The sequence below is a fragment of the Fusarium fujikuroi genome, chromosome FFUJ_chr01, assembly GCF_900079805.1.
Source record: "Fusarium fujikuroi IMI 58289 draft genome, chromosome FFUJ_chr01".
Classification (NCBI taxonomy): domain Eukaryota; kingdom Fungi; phylum Ascomycota; class Sordariomycetes; order Hypocreales; family Nectriaceae; genus Fusarium; species Fusarium fujikuroi.
In genome coordinates, this window is record NC_036622.1 from 254,418 (window position 1) to 273,638 (window position 19,221).

The window sequence follows — 19,221 nt, forward strand, 5'->3', positions numbered from 1 at the left end:
CAGCATCTCAGATCTGATCGCGCGACTATACGAAAATCATCGCGATCAGAATGTCGCAACCAAGTGACCCCCAGTACGATGCAGTGGACGGATATGCACGCGACATAAATGGCCGCCCCGTAGACATCGAATCCGGGTCTTCAGCACGCGACAGAGCATTCCCCAAAAACGCACCTCGACCTCTACGACTAAGAGACCGCGTTGTCAGAATAACATGGAGTTGGTTCCCCTGCACAATGTCAACAGGCGGTCTCGCCAATCTCCTCAACGAACAGCCCTACACTTTCACCGGCCTAAAAACCATCGGCAAAATATTCTTCATCCTCAACATCATCCTCTTCCTAACCTTCACAGCCCTCATCATCGCGCGCTTCGTTATGAAACCCCGCGCCTTCTCAACCAGTCTGCACCATCCGTCTGAATCTTTCTTCTTCGGCGCTTTTTGGGTCTCTATCGCGTTGATCCTCACGGGTGCGCAGTCGTACGGCGGTCCGGAGACGGGACCGTGGTTCACGACTGCTATGAGGGTGGTGTTTTGGATTTATTATGCTTGTGAGATGGTGGTGGCGGTGACGCAGTATCATATTATCTTTGAGACGGAGAGGCTTGATATTTCCGAGGCGTTGCCGGGTTGGATATTGCCTGCGTATCCGTTTTTGGTGACGGGCATGTTGGCGGCCAAGGTGGCGGGGAGTCAACCGCAGTGGAGTGCTGTGCAGATTATAGTTGCTGGTTTGATGGGCCAGGGACTTGGATGGATGCTTGCCCTGTTTATCTATGCAGTTTACTTGTCGAGACTGATTCAGCACAAGTTGCCAGATGCATCCAAGAGGCCTGGCATGTTCATCGCTGTTGGACCAACAGGTAACGTCGCTCCAATCACTATCCTCAACCTCATGCTAACTTTTGTAGCCTTTACGTGCGGCGGTCTAATTGCACTTGGTACCCAGGCCAAGTCCGCTCTTCCAGATGACTTCCTCAGCACCCCTAACATCCCCGCCGGCGAACTCTGGTCCGGCATGTCAGTGGCCGCAGGGCTCTTCATCTGGCTCATGGCGATCTGGTTCTCGGCCCTGTCCGCGATATCAGTCCTCCGCGCCGCTCGAAGAATGGACTTTGGTTTGTCGTGGTGGGCACTTGTTTTCCCCAACGTCGGTCTTGCTCTGGCGAGTATCAATGTTGGAAACACTCTGTCATCGAGGGGCATCAAGATTTTTGCATCGACGTTGACGGTTGTATTGGTTATTGTGTGGTTTATCTGTGCGGCTTTCCACATTCGGGCCATTATTAGGAGGGATTTGCTTGCTGTTGGGAAGGATCTGGATGTTGAGCATGTTAATAAGCAGCATGATATAAAGGCTGAGAAGCAAAGAGATTAGCTAACGAGTAGCTGAAATTTATATATCACTGGATGGTATCAATCGTGGCTTTCGAAAGGACTTGCAGGTCAAAATACTCGAACTATGACATATTTTCTATCGCTCTAAGCCCTTTAAACGTCTTACGTGTTTAATCGAGTCCGGCTGGACAAAAGACGCAAGTGCTTCCTCAGAGCCAGAAATTGTATGTCTACAAACCCTTGGTTGTCGCCCATACCGTACTTTTTGCTAAGGCGTGGCGTCGCCACCAGTCATCATTGCGTTCTATGTGACAGTCCTTGCGCTTAGACAGCATTATCATCTGAGCCATAATAATGTACAATGAGTGTGATTCCAAGGCCACTACAAAACTGAGTTATAAACCCTCTCTGACTCTGACTTACTTCAACCAGACAGACTAGGCATATTCGGTGAGATCTAATGATTCCTGTCCTTAAACAGGATCTCAAAGTCCGGCTCAGGAGAGCACTAACAAAGGTCAGCATCAGATCCAGGCATCAACTCAAGCATTCAAACTTACCAATACTTCAAACTCGATATTCTTGGGCCGACTCACTCCATCGGGCCGCTTGATATCATAGTTCATCAACAGCTCCGCCATGATGAGCTTGATGTTGATGGCGCTGAGATATCTCCCCGGGCACGCATGTCGTCCAAAGCCCCAGGACAGATCATCCGTCCCGCTGCTGGAATACATGTACTTCTTTTCCTTGCCAGGGGCTTTGCGCCATTTGTGAAAGCGCAGACCATCAAACTCCTCTGGGTTCTCATACAGCTCGTGGTCTTTGTGAATGGAACAAGTATTGATTTCTAGTTTGGTGCCTTTAGGAACGAATGTGCCATCTGGGAGCTTCATGTCTGCGATAGCTGCGCGCTGGAAGGTTGCTGTAGCCTGTTAGCGCCTCGTGAAGCTTGTAATTCTTTTTAGTGGACACACTGAGATCAGGTGAATTAAAGCGCTGACTCTCTTTGAGAAAGCTGTCAAGCTTGTCCATGGCCACCGTCGAGTCCTTCGTAAAATTCCCATTCTCATCTCGCGGCACTGACTTGACCTCCTCCCAAAGAATAGGGATATACTCTGGGTGCGCCACAAGGTCATAAATAGCCTGCGTCGTCGACGAAAACGTCGTAACAGTCCCTACAGCAATCAAGGTCATCTGATGCAACAACTGCAGCTCAACATCATCCGCAATGTGCTCATTCCTCCCATTACTCAAATGATCCAGCATTGTCGGCGGATCCTCAAGATTACCTCCTTTCTCCTGCCTCTCACGCATAGAAGCCATAACTCGCTTGCGGCCCTTGGTCCATTGATCTCTGATGGCTGCCCGTTCGGGGATGAATCTGTACACAAGGGGTCGGAGCCACGGGTGCCATTGCTTGAGAGCACGGATGCAGTCGAAGCATGCTAGGACGTAGCCGGTGGAGGCGGCGAGCCATTCTTCGTCTAGGCTGGCGGCTGTACCTTGGAAGACGCGGGCGTTGTTGGTGGCGATGAGGCGGAGGACTTTGTCGTGGACTTTGACGGGAGTCCATTCTTGTCGCTGGTCAGTGGAGCCTCAGCTGAGTATATGGCGAGACTAGCCTTTGTATTTTCCGATAATATTTGGCATGTTCTTTCGAACCATGCGATGCAAGAGCGGTGTGAAGGCGGCTAGGGTCATTAGCCTAAGCTGGTATATGAAGCAACAGCCAGGAAAGATACTCACAGAGCGATCCAGTCAGATTAGCCTTGATAGCGTGGATTACGTATTCTGCTGGGCCGCCAAAATGCGTATACTCGATTTGCATGTCCTTGTAGAGTCAGTCAGTAGCTATCGAATAGAGTGCTTGGGAAGAGCAGGCGGACATTGTCAATTGAGACTTTGAAGCTGAGCGCAGGATGGCTTTTAAGTTCATCGAGGAAGCTCGGTGGAATCACTAGCTTGACTCCTTTCAATCTGTCAGTCGATCCAATTGATTTGTATCATTGCTCGTCTTACCATCCTGTGTATCAAGACCAAAGACCTCATTTTTGAACTAGGCCTTTAGCATGTCGCTTTGTGCACGATAGTTGTCGCCATACCTTTACATATCCTTTTGCCATAACAGCTCGAGGATTGAAGCAATACTCCAGAGCCCTCCGTCGCGCACTTTTGATCTCGTCTTGAAGGAGTATCTTGACCTTGGGTTTTCCGCTTGAGGTCCAAAATCTCAAAGCGATCAGGAAGATAGAAGTGACTGCTATAGCTCCAGCGGTAACTATAGTTGTCCACGATGCTTGGCTACACATCGCGCCAATCGGTTGTTGGGAGGGAAGCCTGGTACTCATGTTGGAACTGTTCGTCATCGCATAAGATAATTCGGATATACCTTACAGAGACCATCACGATATGAGCAAGGTCTTTATATGCTAATTGGCTCTTCAATTCTCATGTGAAACCAGCATTTGTTTGCGACGCTAAATATTGTTCTTGTTGAGGTCACGGCGCTAGACATTGTTCTTTTTGGTGGCTGAGTTTGCAGACCACCAACGGCCAAATTAAGCTCACTAAGTCTCCGATTGTTCTCGATTGTTTTTTCTTCCGACTGTGTAAGTGGGCGCAGTCCATTTAGTCATCAACTCGGCACTCGGACTTAGCATACTCATTTGATTTTGTCGCGAGTCGTTGTTTGGTGGAGGCGCGTCTGGCGTAAGACAGAATACAGATGTCAACTGGCTCACACTCATTTAGTTTCAAGGCCGCAGTGTCTGTTTCGTATATGGTTGATATATCAACGAAAGTGGTGCTATTTATGCTACTAATTATAACTAGATACTAGATACCTAATTAGGGAAACATGTTATACCCACGTTAGAAGACTATTAGAAATAGGTAAACCTCTAGCACAGACAAAGTTTATGTAGCCTAGAAGAAGTGTTCAAGTGTTTAATAGGCCATCAGCTCGGCACCTCCTTATTGGAAGTACAGGTGAGTTAATAGCGCATCCGACAGAGTTAGAAGGATGCCACCTTCAGCTCAGAGAATGGCTTCATTTGGAACATGTGTTCTGCACCACCACCACTAAGTCCCACCGTCTCCTCGCCACGCTCCGTCATCAGTTTGGCGTAGTCTTTAAGCGCCTCAGCACCAAACGAGGCACGGGTAATAACGCTGCACAGATCCGCTGCTTCTTGGAACGCAGAGTTGGCACCGACACCTCCAACAGGTGTCATTGGATGTGCTGCATCGCCTAGCAACGTCACTGCCGCACAGTCGGGGCTTTTGACCAGTTCGTCCCATTCCCGCTTGAATGTCTCTGGCAAGCATGCGAAGAATGCAAGCGTCGACGATGCAGATTGCTCCTGTTTCTGCAGCAATGAACGGACGGTTGGATGCCAGCTCTTGGTCATCTGCAGTGTCGTCTCAACAGACTGCGCTGCATCGAGGCCGTGGAGATCTTCTGCTGCGATTCCCAGCAGGGGTCTGTTGATGCATAGTACCCAGTACACGTAGTCATCTGGCACTCTATACTTGGCCCTTTCGTCTAAGCTTAGGTCTCGAGGAAACTCCATCGTATCAGTGAAGAGCTTGAGCCCAGGCTTGCTGCCATCTCCAGCAAGACATATTCCTCCGAAGAATTCGTTGGCCATCGAAGCTCTAGTTTCGGGCTTGGTGAATGTCTTTCCATAGATCGCTCCGCACTCGGTGTCCAAGACAGTGTAATTCGGCATCAGCTGCCGACGAATGTGTGATCTGGTACCGTCGGCGCCAACCAGGATGGCTCCTGTTTCCTTGGTGCCATCTGTAAACGTCACCTCGACACCATCACTGGTGACGCGATAGCTTTTGAACGTCTTTCCAAAGCTGATATCATCTTCTAGCCCCTCCATGAGCACATTTCGAAGAACAACACGATCAGCGTTATAATACTTCCCCTCCGGCATCGGAGGCGGACCGCGTCGCTCACCAGACGGTGTTGGTTTCTGACCAGTGACAGCATCGAGACCGCTCATGGCTGGGTTGAAGAGGGCACAGGTATTTTCGTAGGCCTTCCAGAGATTGTCTGGGAGCAGTTTGCGGAGTGCACCCGCGCCGTCGGGGTTTATGCGAATGCGATAACCTTGGGGACGGAAGTCTGCGGATGAATCACGCTCAAAGATGTGGAATGGTACAGATGGACTCGTGTGTTTGAGCCCCTGAGCGAGAGCGAGTCCTCCAAGTCCTCCTCCGACGATCAAGATCCTGTGTTGGCAAGCGGGTGACATTTTGATGGAAAAAACGAGTAATGAGTTTGTAGTTTCAAGCGAACAAGTGGTGAAATAAAATTCTACTGAGATGTTGCTAAGTTGAATCCCTATGAAATGTCTTTACAGTATTTATATATCTTTAAATAAGAAGCCTTTTTCTATAACTTCGCCATTTAGTCAATTTCGTATCATCCGGCTGGAATGTTCGGGACTTTCTACTTTCCGATGAGACTACCCTGGAGCTATCACCGGAGAATTGTGCGAGCCGAACGAACGCTCTGTCCAATCAAAGAGCTGGTGATTTTCACCTTACCTGACTGAGTCAAGGTTCGTTGATCACTTTCAGACTTTACTGTTTATGGTAAGGTTATCTCCTGTCGTCATGCTTGGACTAACGTCAGATACGGGGAAACCGGCCACCCCCAGAAACCGGCCACCCGCTTTTTAACCTAACCACCTAATTTATAATATTTTAATTAATTTATAACTCTACCAATTTTAATTGTAGAAACTTGTAAACTATATCAATTAATTCAGAATGATGAAATTTACTAAAAAAGATATAAGCGCTACTTTTTAGATAGTTATAGATGGAATTTCTATAAATAAAGCTGCTGCAGCTTATGGCATTAACCTGTAATGGTTAGTTCCTAACTGTAGATAAACTAAGCCGTGCTAGGTTTATTATTAGCAGATTATATAGGGCGTAATACTAAGCGATTATTAAAGTGTTATGTCTCTTAATAGTAGATTTAATATATATTAGGCTTAATTAATATAAAGAAGTTTTATTAATAGCTAGTAAGCTAAAATCTATAAAAGTGTAAATAGGTATATTCTATATACTAAAGTATTTTCTAGTAGGGCTAACTATAAGTAAGGTTATTATTAGTCTTAGTATAATATACTTTTAGACTGCTATTAGTTTAATATTAGTTGGTTTTATATTAAATTAGTCTATTATTAGATATACCTTCTAATAGTTAGTTTAGGTAGTTATATCTTTATTGGGTAAATTTATAGGTCCCTTATATATATGTAATATAAGCATTAGGGTTATAATATAATCTCCTCTCTTTAGTAGTCTTGCCTTTAAGGCCTATTATTTTAATTAATATTATATTTCTTTTAGTAAGTCCTAACTTAAACCTTTTATTATTATATTTTGCTATATCTAACTGTATCTCTAAATAGATATTTTAGAAAGATTATAAAATTTAAATACTTGCGCTTTCTGTTAAATTTATATATAAAAAAGCCAATATACTATATACTTATTGCTTTTAAATAGGTAAGAGTAAAAAATGTTTTATATTTATAGATTCCTTACATTATAGTAAATATATTTAGGCTAAAAAGTCTTATAATAGCACTTATATTGCTTCTTTATATAAGTTATTTTATGTTTTTCTAATTTAGTGTTTTTACTGATTTTATAGTAATATTATTAATAAAATAAGAAAAGAAATTAGAGAATAATAAAAATTAAGTAAGTAAGGATCTTTTTAAGCTTTATGAGGAGATAGTAGCTTTATAAATATGCCTTGCTAAAGCTGCTAGTTATTTATCCTGTATTTATAAAATTTAAAATTAGGTAAAAGAGAAATATTTTAAAGCTACTTATTAAGGTTTATAAGAGGTAGAGTAGTAAGATAATTTATTATTTATATTAGATATATATAAGAGTGCTTTAGTAGAGAACCTTTAAGTTAATTATATTCTAAATAATATTAACTGGTCTGCTTTTAGGTTAAGGGATAATTTCCTTAATACTTTACCTTTATTTAATTTTAGTAAAACTTCTTTAGGAGTCTCTAGGCGTTAATTAAGTGTTTTAATAGTTTCTATATATTTTTATTTTTTAGGTAGTTTTTCTATTTTATTAAATATTCCCTTTAACTATTAATTTTATATATATCTTTAATAGTTTCTGCTTTATAGACTTCTAGTCCTAAGATTTCTTATAGTTTATTGCTAGTTTTAACTTATATTATATCTGCTGCTAATTTAAGTAATAAAATATAAAAGATTAAATAGAGTCTAACTTTTAGTAGTAGATTTAATTTATAGTTATTTTCTAAGATTTTTTATAATACCTTATAAGGTCTAATGAATTTATAGTCTAATTTATGTATTAGTTAGTCTATTTTAATGTTTTTTATAGCTAGGTAGACTATATTTCCTTCTGAAAAGGTTAGTCCCTTTAATCGTTTTAGGTTATAGTAGTTTTTTATTTATTTTCTAATAAATTCAAGTTCTATTTTTATTTCTTTATATAGGTTTTTTATATTATCGCTTTTAATAATAGCAGCTAGGTTAATAGATTTTTCTTATCTTATATTATAATATGCATTTAGTGTAAATCTAAAGTTTATATAGGCTGGTATAAGCTTTATACTTTTATTATATATAGTATTATAGGCAAGTTAGGCTATTAGTAGTTTCTTAATCTAATTGTTTTATTTATAATTAATATAATACTGTAAGTATTATTTGAATATTTGGTTTATTTGTTTGGTTTGTCTGTTAACTTATGGTTAAAATGCTGTTATAAGTTAATAGTTTAATTTAAGTCTATCTATAAGTGATTGCTAAAATGTTACTATAAATATGCCTCCTCTATCTGAAAGGATTTCTTTAGGTAGTCTATATATATTAATAATATATCTATAAAAAATATAAGAAAGTTATTTTATATTGGTAGATTCTTAATATAGTATATAATATAAGAATTTTATAAATCGGTTAACTATAACTATAATGCTATTATAGAAGATTCTAGTTAAGGGTTTTTCTAATAAAGGTAGCTTTATAATAAAGTCTATTATAATTAAGTCCTAAGGTTATTATGCTACTAGTAAAGGTTATAGTTATCTATAAGGTTTATATTGTTATGCCTTGGTTTTAGTATATAAGTTATATTATTTAATAACTTTCTTAACTTCTTTTCTTTTAACCTTATATTCTTATTTTTATAGTCTTTTAAGTATTTTTATTATTTCTTAATATCTATATAATAGATATAAATAAAATTTATAAAGGAAGTTGCGTTTTTTATTTATTATTTTTATAGCTGTTATTCTTACTATTATCTTAATAGGTTATATAAATTGATATTCTCCTTTAGGATTTATCTCTAGTAGTTATTATTTTATTTTAATAATTTCTGTATTAAAATTGTATTATTAACTGATAGTATCTACATATCTATTATTAGTGCCTTTACAGTATGCTATAGTAAAGTTAAATTTATATAGGTATTTAGTATAGTGTAGTTATTATTAGTTTAATTTCTATATTATTATAAAGTAAGCTATATTTTTATAGTTAGTAAATACTTTTATTAGGTATTTACTTCCTTTTAAGTAATATCTAAACTCCTTAAAGCAGTTAATAATTACTAAAAATTCTTTATTATAGATAGGGTAATTAAGTTCTACTCTATATATCTTATAAAAATAAAATGCAATAGAATATAGTATACTATTATTATTATATTGCCCTATTTATCCTCTTAAGGTAAAGTTAGAAGTATTAGTCTTAAGTTTAACTTACTATTTTAGATTAAATATAATTAAAATAGGTTTGCTTATAATAGCTATCTTAAGCTATTTAAAAGCTTTTTAGGCTTTATTATTCTATTTAAAAGTCTTATCTTTTTTAATAATTTTAGTAAGTGGTATAGCGATTTTGCTAAAGTTCTTAATAAATTATTAGTAATAGTTAGTAAATTTTAGAAAGGATTGTATTTCTTTAACTGTTATAGATGCCTTCTATTTAGTTATTATAGCGATTTTACGCTTATCTATCCTAATTTTATTATATAAGATTTTATAACTTAAATATATTATTTAGTTTTAATAGAAATGACTTTTTATAGGTTTAATAAGTATATTGGCGTCTTATAGTGCTTTTAAGACCTTATAAATATATTCTATATACTCTTCTTTTGTATTAAAGAAGATAAGGATATTATTTAGGTAGTAAACTATAAAGATATTAAGGTACTCTTAAAGTATATTTATAATTATATATTAGAATACTGCTAGTATATTTATTAATCTAAAAGGTATAACTAAATATTTAAATAATCTATATTTTATTCTAAAGGCCGTTTTTTATTTATTGCCTTCTTTAATTTAAATAAGGTTATAAGTAGACTTAAGATTAAGTGCTATAAACTATTTTTTATTAAATAGTTAGTCTTTAAGTTTAGTAATAAGTAGTAATAGCATTTTATCTTTTTTTATAATCTTATTTAGTTATTAGTAGTCTACTATAAGTTATAATTTATTTAAGTTTAGTTTTAATATAAATATAATTAAATATTTAGCTAAGGATTTTAAGGTTTTAATATATTCTTTCCTTAATATACCTTTTATTTATTTATTAAGTGTATTAAGCTTTAATTAAATAAGGTTATAGATTAGGAAGAATTTTAGATTCTTGCCGTCCTTTAATACGATTTTAATATTATAGTTTATATACTAAGGTAACTTTATCTTTAGTTTCTCTTAAAATAGTTTTTTATAAATTTAATACTTTATAGGTATATTTTTAAGTTATTTATTAGATTCCTTTTTAGCAATCTGTTTTATTTCTTAAAGATCTTAATTTAATTACTTAAATTATCCTTTAAGAGTTACTATTATTTATTTAATATATTTATTTCTGCCTTTATAGAACTTATATTATATTCTTTTTAGAATAGATAATACTTTATTGCTTTATTTTTTACTACTCTTATTAGTTAAAGTTTAAGATTTTATATTATTGCTATTTAAATCGTTTTTATTATCTAAAGGGTAATCTTTATAGGTTACCTGGCCAGTTCTTTAGTTAAATTATAGGTTATAATATATTAGCTATAGATATTTAAGTATTAAGTTATATTTCTATATAGGAATAATATTAAAGTTAATGCCTTAATTCCTTCTGTTAATAAATACCTTTAAGTAATTAATCTTTTAGGTAATTTTTCCGTTTTTATAAGTATAAGTATTCCCTTTTCTGCTTTATATTATATAGGGTTTCTCCTTATCTCTCTATAGTAGCCTTAGCTTATTAACTATTTTAAGGGAAATAAGGTTTATAATGGCTTTACTATCTATAAGTATATTTAGCTACTTGCCTTTAATTCTAACTTTTAAGTTTAGGTATATTTATTATTATTTGCTAACTGTAGTTTATAGAGCTTTTAGGGGAAGTTTATTTTCTTCTGCTCTTTTGCTTATTTAGTGCTCTATTATAGATAGTAGGTTCTTTTTCCCTATAGGTAATTATAGCTATATTTGCTTTTATAGCAGTTAATATTATTAAGGCAGTTATATTATATAGCTAGTTTATATTAAAATTCTATATTTACTTTTTATATTAATTATTTTGCTTTATTATTAAACTGTAGTAATTTATCTATTTAGCTGGTTTTAGGGGTTTTATTTTATCCTTTTTCTAGCCTATTTACTTCTATAATGGCATTATAGATATCTTTATTTAGGTTTTCTTTTTTTTTATCTTATTCTTACTAGATATAGTTTCTCTATTTTATAATTTATTTTATATTTTAGATATAGTTTAGGGCTTATTTTTAGGTTTCGGTATATGCTATAAGTTTAGCTACTTAAGTCCCTCTATATCTTCTAGTAATTTGGTATCCTAGAGTGTTAATAATTAGGTAGGGTTTTTATTTCCTATATTCTTTAATCTATATTAGAAAGCAGTTATTTACTTCTTTTTCCTGCCTATACTATAGGTAGTGATATTAGGTATATAATACCTAGGATATCTGCTAGTAGTTTAGGTAATTTATATATCTTTTAGAATTTACTTTAATTTAAATCTCTTCTTTAGGTGTTATTAGGTCTTTTATTTTATTTCTTATATATAATTAAATATAGATAGTATTATTTTATTTTATAATTACTTTTTCTTTAGTTAATTTAGTATATTTAATTACTTTACTAGGCTATACTTTATTTCTAAATTTATTAAATTATAGTATATATTTTATATTTTAAATATTTTATTTTATCTTTTTTTTAATCTTTTTAGCTTTAGATTTTTAGGTAAGTCTAGAAGCTTCTATATAGTTTGGATCCTTATAGTGTTAATTTGGTCTTTTTAATATAGTTTTAATAGGGATATTATTTACTGTTAAGTAGGGATTATATTAGATAATGCCTTTTTCTATTTTAAGGGGTGCTTCTGCCTTCTGGAATATCTATAATAGTGCTTTATTTATATTTTTATTAGAAATTAAATTAGTATTAAGTTTATTATTTAAGTTAAGATTAACTTTTTTTCTTTTTTTAATTATAGTGATAGTTCTTTCTTAAGTAGGTTATATATTTAATTGCAGTATAGGTTTCTATTTAAGATAAATTATTTTATCTTCTTTCTTTTTATAGTATAATTTTTTCTTATTTTTATTTATTTTAGTTCTCTTTTCTTTTAAGATACTTTAATATAGAATCTCTATTATTAGTATAATATATCCTAAAACTGATCTTTATTTCTTAAAGATGTTTAGGTAGTATTTATTAAGAGTTTCTTTCTTATTAAAAAATAGATCTTATATATAAATGCCTATTAGGTTTTAGATAAATAGTATTTAGGTTTTATTATATCTATCTCTTTTAGTTATATTAATAGTCTAGATAGCTATTTATAGTTTATTGTTATTTTTATTCTTTTTTATTATATTTACCTTTTTACTTTTAGGAATATAAGGTGCTAGTTTATACTTTTAGTTAGTTTTAATAGGGTTCTTATATTTAGGTTCCTTATGGCCTTTCTTATTATAGTTCTAGTAAGTAAGTTTTAATTTATTTCTAGCTGTAATTCCTATAGTTATTATTAATTTAGATTTTATTCTATAAAAGGTATTAATATTTTATTGTCTTTTTTAGTTTATATTATAGTAGGGTTTATTTCCTTATTATCTTTAGTTATTTTTATTATTTTAAGTTTTTTAGGTATACTAATAATTATTAATTTTTACTGCTATTTTAATATAGTTAATTAGGGTATTAGGTTAGGGTATTTTATATAATTCTACTTAAATGGTTTCTTTAAGTCTATTAAAGAAAAGTAATATAAGGATATCTTAATCTTAGGGTAGCTTTAAGGCTAGCTGCTAGTATTCTGTTATATATTTAAAAGCTAATTGAATTTATTTTAGGGATTTAATATATTATTCTATATATCCTTTTTTATTAATTATTCTAAATGCTTACTTAAGTGCGTTTTTAAATATACTGAAATTATTATAAAGTATAAATATTTAGGGTTATTATTTTAATTTAGGTTTACTGATATAGTCCTCTATAATAGGTTAGAACCACTATATAGCTATGCCTTTAAGGCATTTTATAATATATATAGTTTTAGCAGAATCTCTTTTAAATTAAGTTAGGTAGTAGATTATAAAGGCTTTATATTAAGTAAGGAATGTAATTAGTTTACTAGAGGTTTTATTAAATAGCTTAGGCAGGTTAGGCTTAAGTATTTCTCTAGTATCTTTACCTGCTACTATAATATTTATAAGGTTTTATATTTCTTAAAGTCTATTTTAATTATTAGTTATTTATTAGGCTTAAAGGTTTATAGTTTTTATAAGTATTTAATAAAGTTTAGCTATTTTAATAGTTATATTAGTGACTTACTATTAAAATTAAGTAACTTCCTTATTTTCTTTTTTAGAAGAGTTATTATTATTATTTTCTATAACTTAATTAGTAGGGGGATGGTTAATAGGTGCAGTAAGATACTGTTAGATAGGTTAGACTAATGCAGCTATTGCATTTATATTGCTTAGTATAATACAGTACAGTCTAAATAAGAGCTATTAATATATAATAGTTAGTTCCTAACTGTAGATAAACTAAGCTGTGTTAGGTTTATTATTAGTAAATTATATAGGGTATAATATTAAGTAATTATTAAAGTGTTATATCTTTTAATAGTAGATTTAATATATATTAGGCTTAATTAATATAAAGAAGTTTTATTAATAGTTAGTAAGCTAGAATCTATAAAAGTATAAATAGGTATATTTTATATACTAAAGTATCTTCTGGTAGGGCTAACTGTAAGTAAGGTTATTATCGGTCTTAATGCAATGTATTCCTAGACTGCTATCAGTCTAATATTAGTTAGTCCTGTATTAGATTAGTCTGTTATTAGATATACCTTTTAATAGTTGGTTTAGGCGGTTGCGTCTTTATTAGGTAAATTTATAGGTCCCTTGTATATACGTGACATAAGCGCTGGGGTCGTAATATAACCGTTCTACCCTTTAAGATCGGATTAAAGGTGCCATAACATTAAAACAAGCTTACAAACCCAATTAAAAGCTCTTAGCTATTTAGGAAAGGCATCTAAGAGATTGGATACTGGTCTAAGCCGACCTAGGATATCCTATATCACACCAGCAGGTCTAACACTTTATAAACCAGATTGCAATACATAACGGCTTTCCAGAAGGCATCAGAAAATACTAATTATCTGCTTTTATAAACAGGAATAAGGAAGTAAAGACTTTACTAGAGAAGCATATAGATTCTAATTAATATAATAGAGTATCTACTAAACTTATTAAGGCTTTCTTTATATTATTATTAATGCCGGCAGTTTAAATAGTTAAGCAAAGGAACAGATATAATATCGATAAAGTTGGCATAATAGAAGGGATAGGACTGAATAGTCTTTTTATTAGGTTAAAGGATAAGAAGTTAGTACTTATTTATTAGCCTGGTTTGAGGTTTTAGATTACGATCCTTAAGTATATTTCGGCAATAGGAAAGGTCCTAAGACCTTTAGTGATCTTTAAAGAGAAAATAGTTTAATAACAGCATTTTCTAGAGAAATTAGACTTTCTAGAAGACTGGGAATTTACTAGCAGCAAGAAAGGCTAGATAAATAACTATATTGCGTTAATTTGGCTGAAAATGGTATTTATTCTGTCGATAAAGCCTAAGAATCCCAGAGAACCTTATCTATTAATCCTTAACAGTTATAGAAGTTATATAACTGATAACTTCTTATTTAAGTGTTATAATAATAATATATTCATGCTTTTCCTTCTAGCATATACTTCTTATATCCTTTAACTGTTAGATGTTGCAGTCTTTAGACTGTTAAAGAGGGCATATCGAAAATTCCTCTTAGATCTTGCTTCTGTTGCAGATTTGAGTCATATCGGCAAGATTACCTTCTTATATAATTACGATAAAGCCCGAAAGGAAGCTATTATAAAGTTAAATGCCCTAGCCGGCTAGAAAGTAACCGGACTGTAGCCAGTTAATCTGGCAAAGGTCCTAATAAACCTAATAGTTACTTAGACTCCTAAGATACCTGCTCCTATTATTACAGCTATTTTCCCAGTAAAACCAAAGAATTCCAGTCTTCTTATAACTCCTTAATTATCTATATAGCTTCATTAAGTCCTCTAAGTTATCCTAAGTATTATCTCTAATGACCTAGCTATTAGGCTACTTTTCCAGAAGATTGGCAGTTAACTTAACAGTTATAACTTCCTGATTAAGCGTTAAAAACGAGAAATCACGATATTATAGGTAGAATAAGAGGAATATCTTCTAAAAAAGAGAAAGAAAGTTATATATAACGGAAACGTTAAGTTCGTGAAGGTACTGATAATTTTAAAGGCTTGCGAATAGATGCAAAAAGTGTTATAACTATAAAGAACGTTAAATCGCATCAGAAAATTAAAACTTAAAGATCTTTGCACTTAATTTTATCTAAATATTTACTGATATAAATTTCATTAAATTAGAAAAATGTGGTGGTAGTTAATTAATTGAGTTCCTGATTATATCTTGTTCTTGGTGTTTTGTTGAGGGTGGCCGGTTTCTGGGGGTGGCCGGTTTCCCCGTATCTGACGTTACCTAGCAGGTAGCATATGAGACATGAAGCATCTATTTGTACAAGATGGCAAACCCAGAACTCTGTCATTTCTCATGCACCTACATGAGACAATCATCCCAATGGTTCAATTAGGCTGGTTAATGTTATTAGCTCCATCAAAGACTCGTGCGAGTCACGTGTGTTGCTCAAGTTTCATTTCTAAATACAATGGCGGCATTTTGGCATATGCTGACCTCGTCTGACGGGGTATTCCTTACCTCTCTAAACTTGCTTTATTTTATCTTCATAAGCATCGTGACATATTATAGTTGTAGTTTTCATTTTATAAATCTATAATGGCTTATTCGCTTACATTGCTGGGGCCAGATCAATGACGTAGTCCGTCGCTACAGAGACGCGACTCTAAGGCTAATGGTGACTTGGTTGACTTGACTCGAATACTCATGACTTTTACCGTCATAAAACAAAAGTCAACACCAAACCATGAACTCTTCATAATTCAAACAACTCACACCATCCGAATCAATCATCATGTCTCTTCGCATCTCCCAATCTCTCCGCCGCGCAGCCCTGCGCCCCAATCCATCAACCCTCCTCAGATCCCCAATCATCGCCCACCGCTTTCAAAGCACCCAGCAGAACAAAGACCTCCCCATCCTCTACTCCGCCCACGCCAAAGTCGTCGGCGCCCGCAAGGGTCATGTCGAGGCAGAGTCTCTCAACGTCGACCTCACCATGTCCAAAGCCCTCGGCGGCCCCGGCGACGCAGGCAAGACTAACCCGGAGGAGATGTTCGCCGCTGGCTACGGCGCGTGCTTCCAGTCTGCCATGAATGCCGTGGCCGCCAAGGACGGCATCACTATGCCCACTGCGCCTGAGGACAGTATTGTTGAGACGACGGTCCATCTTGTTGGTGATATGAAGAAGCTTGATATGCATCTTCGTGTGGATATGAAGATTATGGTCAGGGGATTGGAGAAGGAGAAGATAGAGTCTATTGTTGAGAAGACGAAGAAGATTTGTCCGTACAGTAGGGCCATTGAAGGCAACGTCTGGACAGAGTGCACGGTTGTTAAGCTGGATTAACTGAAGATAAGGTCAATATGTCCAAGTCCATCTTGAGTTGTGTCTTTTAGATTGAACTGATTGGGGAAATGCATTAGTTTCTTTGTTTACCTAGACTCGGAATCACTTCAATCAAATAATTCAACGACAGTTGTCTTCAGGATGTTGCTTATTTAACAATGGACAAAATAGTAAGATAGTAGTAAAAACAAATATTCCATAAGATTAGGAAATTTAATACGTAATAAAAGCACGGATATAGTATGCTCTTTTCTGGCTTATGCTTTAATCATTTGAAGATATAACGCGGCTCTGCGATAAGGCCTATTAGTCGTATCTAGGGTAGCAGACACAGATAAGAGATGATCTACGTTAAAGCCCAGCTGCACAGAGGTGCACACTACGCCCAGAACGGTTTGACATCTGTATCAGCGCTATTATTGGAATTATATTATTTAGCTATGGTTGTGACTCATGGTTCTTGTGTCCTTACCGAACTTATGCCATCTGTCGTCTGATTCAAGCTGAAGGTAGATTCTTGCATCCCAATACTTCATGATACATCCGACATTCTCCGAGACTTTTACTGACTAATGATACCTACATGAACCCATATAACCCCGTTTACTGAATCAAACCTTCTGTATGAAGTAAACGAGGTCTTCACTTCGGTCCTGTCACATTGGGTAACATCGCGCCAAGTGGACTCCGATCCGAGCACCCTGGCCTCAACAATCAAATCGTAGTGAGATTTTAGATCAGCCTCACCTGAAGGCTGAAGAGGGGAAACCAATTGACACGTGCGGGCCATAATAGGTATCCATATGTTTCCGAAAGGGGAGTGTTAGACGGATGCGCCGACTCCCGGCCGAGAAGCTCTAGGCTTTTCTCTCTCAAGACCCCGGGCGGGTTTGACTCTCTTTGGGCCTTAAGAAGAGTGAAATATGTACGGCCTCATCCAGACCTCCGTTCGCGAGCGGTGGTTGAGTTGTGAAATGAGGCTCTAGGACTGGAGTTGCAGGGATTGCCAACTGCCGTGGATCCGAAGGCTTTCGGTGAACATTTGGGCCCTGGGCAGATGCATTTCCGGGGATAGAACACCAGCCTCTTCTGCGTTTAGTCTGACCATATGCAAGATGCAGTGTTACCACGATGCCAATAAATTAGTCACAATATGGTCCTGATAAAGCGACATGTTGAAGCCATGTTGCGGGGTAATGTAGCACCGGATGTCGGTGAAAGTAAGCTACAGGGGTATCATCACGAAGTTTTGGACCCTGAGTTGGGAGCTCCAAGGTCTAGCTGAGAGTCTAGTGATACTTTATTTCTCCCCCCTCGCTTAAAACTGATTGCTAAGTGAGTAGCGTCTTGATGTTTCCAAAGACATCCGAGTTTTGATTCTGGCTAGTGGTTGTGCCGAAACGGTCCTGACGAGGCGTTACGAGCAAACATTGGATATGCACGGTAATGCAATGCGTTCAGGGTCATCAATGGCTATTTGCTACCATTTGATCCTGGCCACGTCTCACTGCTTGATCACGGCACGATAAATGGGTTGCTGGGTCGATCGTTCGGTAATACGGCACAAACCCGTCAGCCCGGTTCAATATACGAGGCCGGTGTTACAATAACAAAATGCAATAACCCAAGTCTACCCGAGGTTTCAATTCCCTGGGAAATATGTTTTTCATTCGCGTATCCTCGCATTGCTATCCTACAAGAGATACAGCATCTAATGATCAGACCATGACGAAATCAAACCCAATTCACAGATCCTGTGTCCACCTTAAATTTAAATTCCCTGTGTACATCCCCAAATCATTGGCTCTGGGAACTGTCAGCTACAAAACTATTGACAGGGCTATCGAGCAGCTATTGGCAAGGCTTGCAGTAGCAGAAACCTTGTCGCGCCAGTCCCCCGCCACTAAAATCTGTGGCAAGGAATCACTGGCCGTTTTTTTCTTCTGTGGCACTCTATACGGGCCCTGGCCATACCCGAAGCGATCGCCGTTGGGCGTACTAAGAGCGGGTGTTCCTTTCCACTAACGTCGACGTCGTTGTTGAACATACACTTGAGGTATTTTTAGATCCACCACGACGACCCCTTTGGGCTCTTTTTCTCAACTGAACCGGATTTTTGGGAATAGCTTATTGTCTATTAGCGTTCTGCTTCTCTCGGAACTAATAATGGCGTGATTTGAAATCAACGTCATTAATACATCTTGATTCAAGTCTAGACTTGAAGATCGATCTGAGACTAGCGCGCTGATCCTACGCATTGACACTCCCCGGACTTGCCAGGTTTCGTCTATCTCTTGACTGGACACTAAGATCTCACTCTTATGTTAAGGCTGACAACGATCAAGGATCTCAAGCCCAGGTACCAGGTTCAGGCACAAACAACAAACGTGCCTCAAATCGCAATGCCGAGGGGCCGATACCTCTACAAAAGTGGCTTTATTATCCTACGTGGCAGGGCGGCTCAACGTGGTATCACCAGAACGTGTAACAGCTAGCCTCGATTTAGCGCAAGCCATGCTTATTACCGTGATGGTCTGTGCTAGTGCGATGAGAGGCTCTCGACCGTTGAATTGCCGTTCTCGTCTTGGGCGTTGATGGAATTTCTCACCAAACATTACCCAGGTTGGGTCTACGCTAAGCAAAGCTCGTGATCCACAATAC

At 35.9% G+C, this 19,221-nt stretch overlaps 4 protein-coding genes; 2 read left to right on the forward strand and 2 right to left on the reverse strand.

Annotated features, from left to right (window-relative positions):
• Nucleotides 1-50: 50 nt before the first annotated feature.
• FFUJ_01996 (related to C4-dicarboxylate transport protein mae1) lies at nt 51-1,379 on the forward strand (the record flags this gene model as incomplete). The annotated part of the gene is made up of 1 exon (XM_023581894.1): nt 51-1,379. The coding sequence occupies one exon, from the start codon at nt 51-53 to the stop codon at nt 1,377-1,379; it is 1,329 nt and encodes a 442-aa protein (XP_023423606.1).
• Nucleotides 1,380-1,796: 417 nt separating this feature from the next.
• FFUJ_01995 (related to cytochrome P450 monooxygenase) lies at nt 1,797-3,690 on the reverse strand (the record flags this gene model as incomplete). XM_023582005.1 has 8 exons in its annotated part: nt 1,797-1,847; nt 1,900-2,264; nt 2,317-2,923; nt 3,005-3,033; nt 3,089-3,173; nt 3,229-3,311; nt 3,362-3,398; nt 3,445-3,690. 8 exons carry the CDS (start codon nt 3,688-3,690, stop codon nt 1,797-1,799), a joined length of 1,503 nt encoding a protein of 500 aa, XP_023423607.1.
• A 666-nt stretch (nt 3,691-4,356) lies between these two features.
• On the reverse strand, nt 4,357-5,607 carry FFUJ_01994 (related to salicylate 1-monooxygenase (flavoprotein monooxygenase); the record flags this gene model as incomplete). The annotated part of the gene is made up of 1 exon (XM_023582116.1): nt 4,357-5,607. One exon carries the CDS (start codon nt 5,605-5,607, stop codon nt 4,357-4,359), a length of 1,251 nt encoding a protein of 416 aa, XP_023423608.1.
• A 10,398-nt stretch (nt 5,608-16,005) lies between these two features.
• On the forward strand, nt 16,006-16,560 carry FFUJ_01993 (probable organic hydroperoxide resistance protein; the record flags this gene model as incomplete). The annotated part of the gene is made up of 1 exon (XM_023582227.1): nt 16,006-16,560. One exon carries the CDS (start codon nt 16,006-16,008, stop codon nt 16,558-16,560), a length of 555 nt encoding a protein of 184 aa, XP_023423609.1.
• Nucleotides 16,561-19,221: the final 2,661 nt, after the last annotated feature.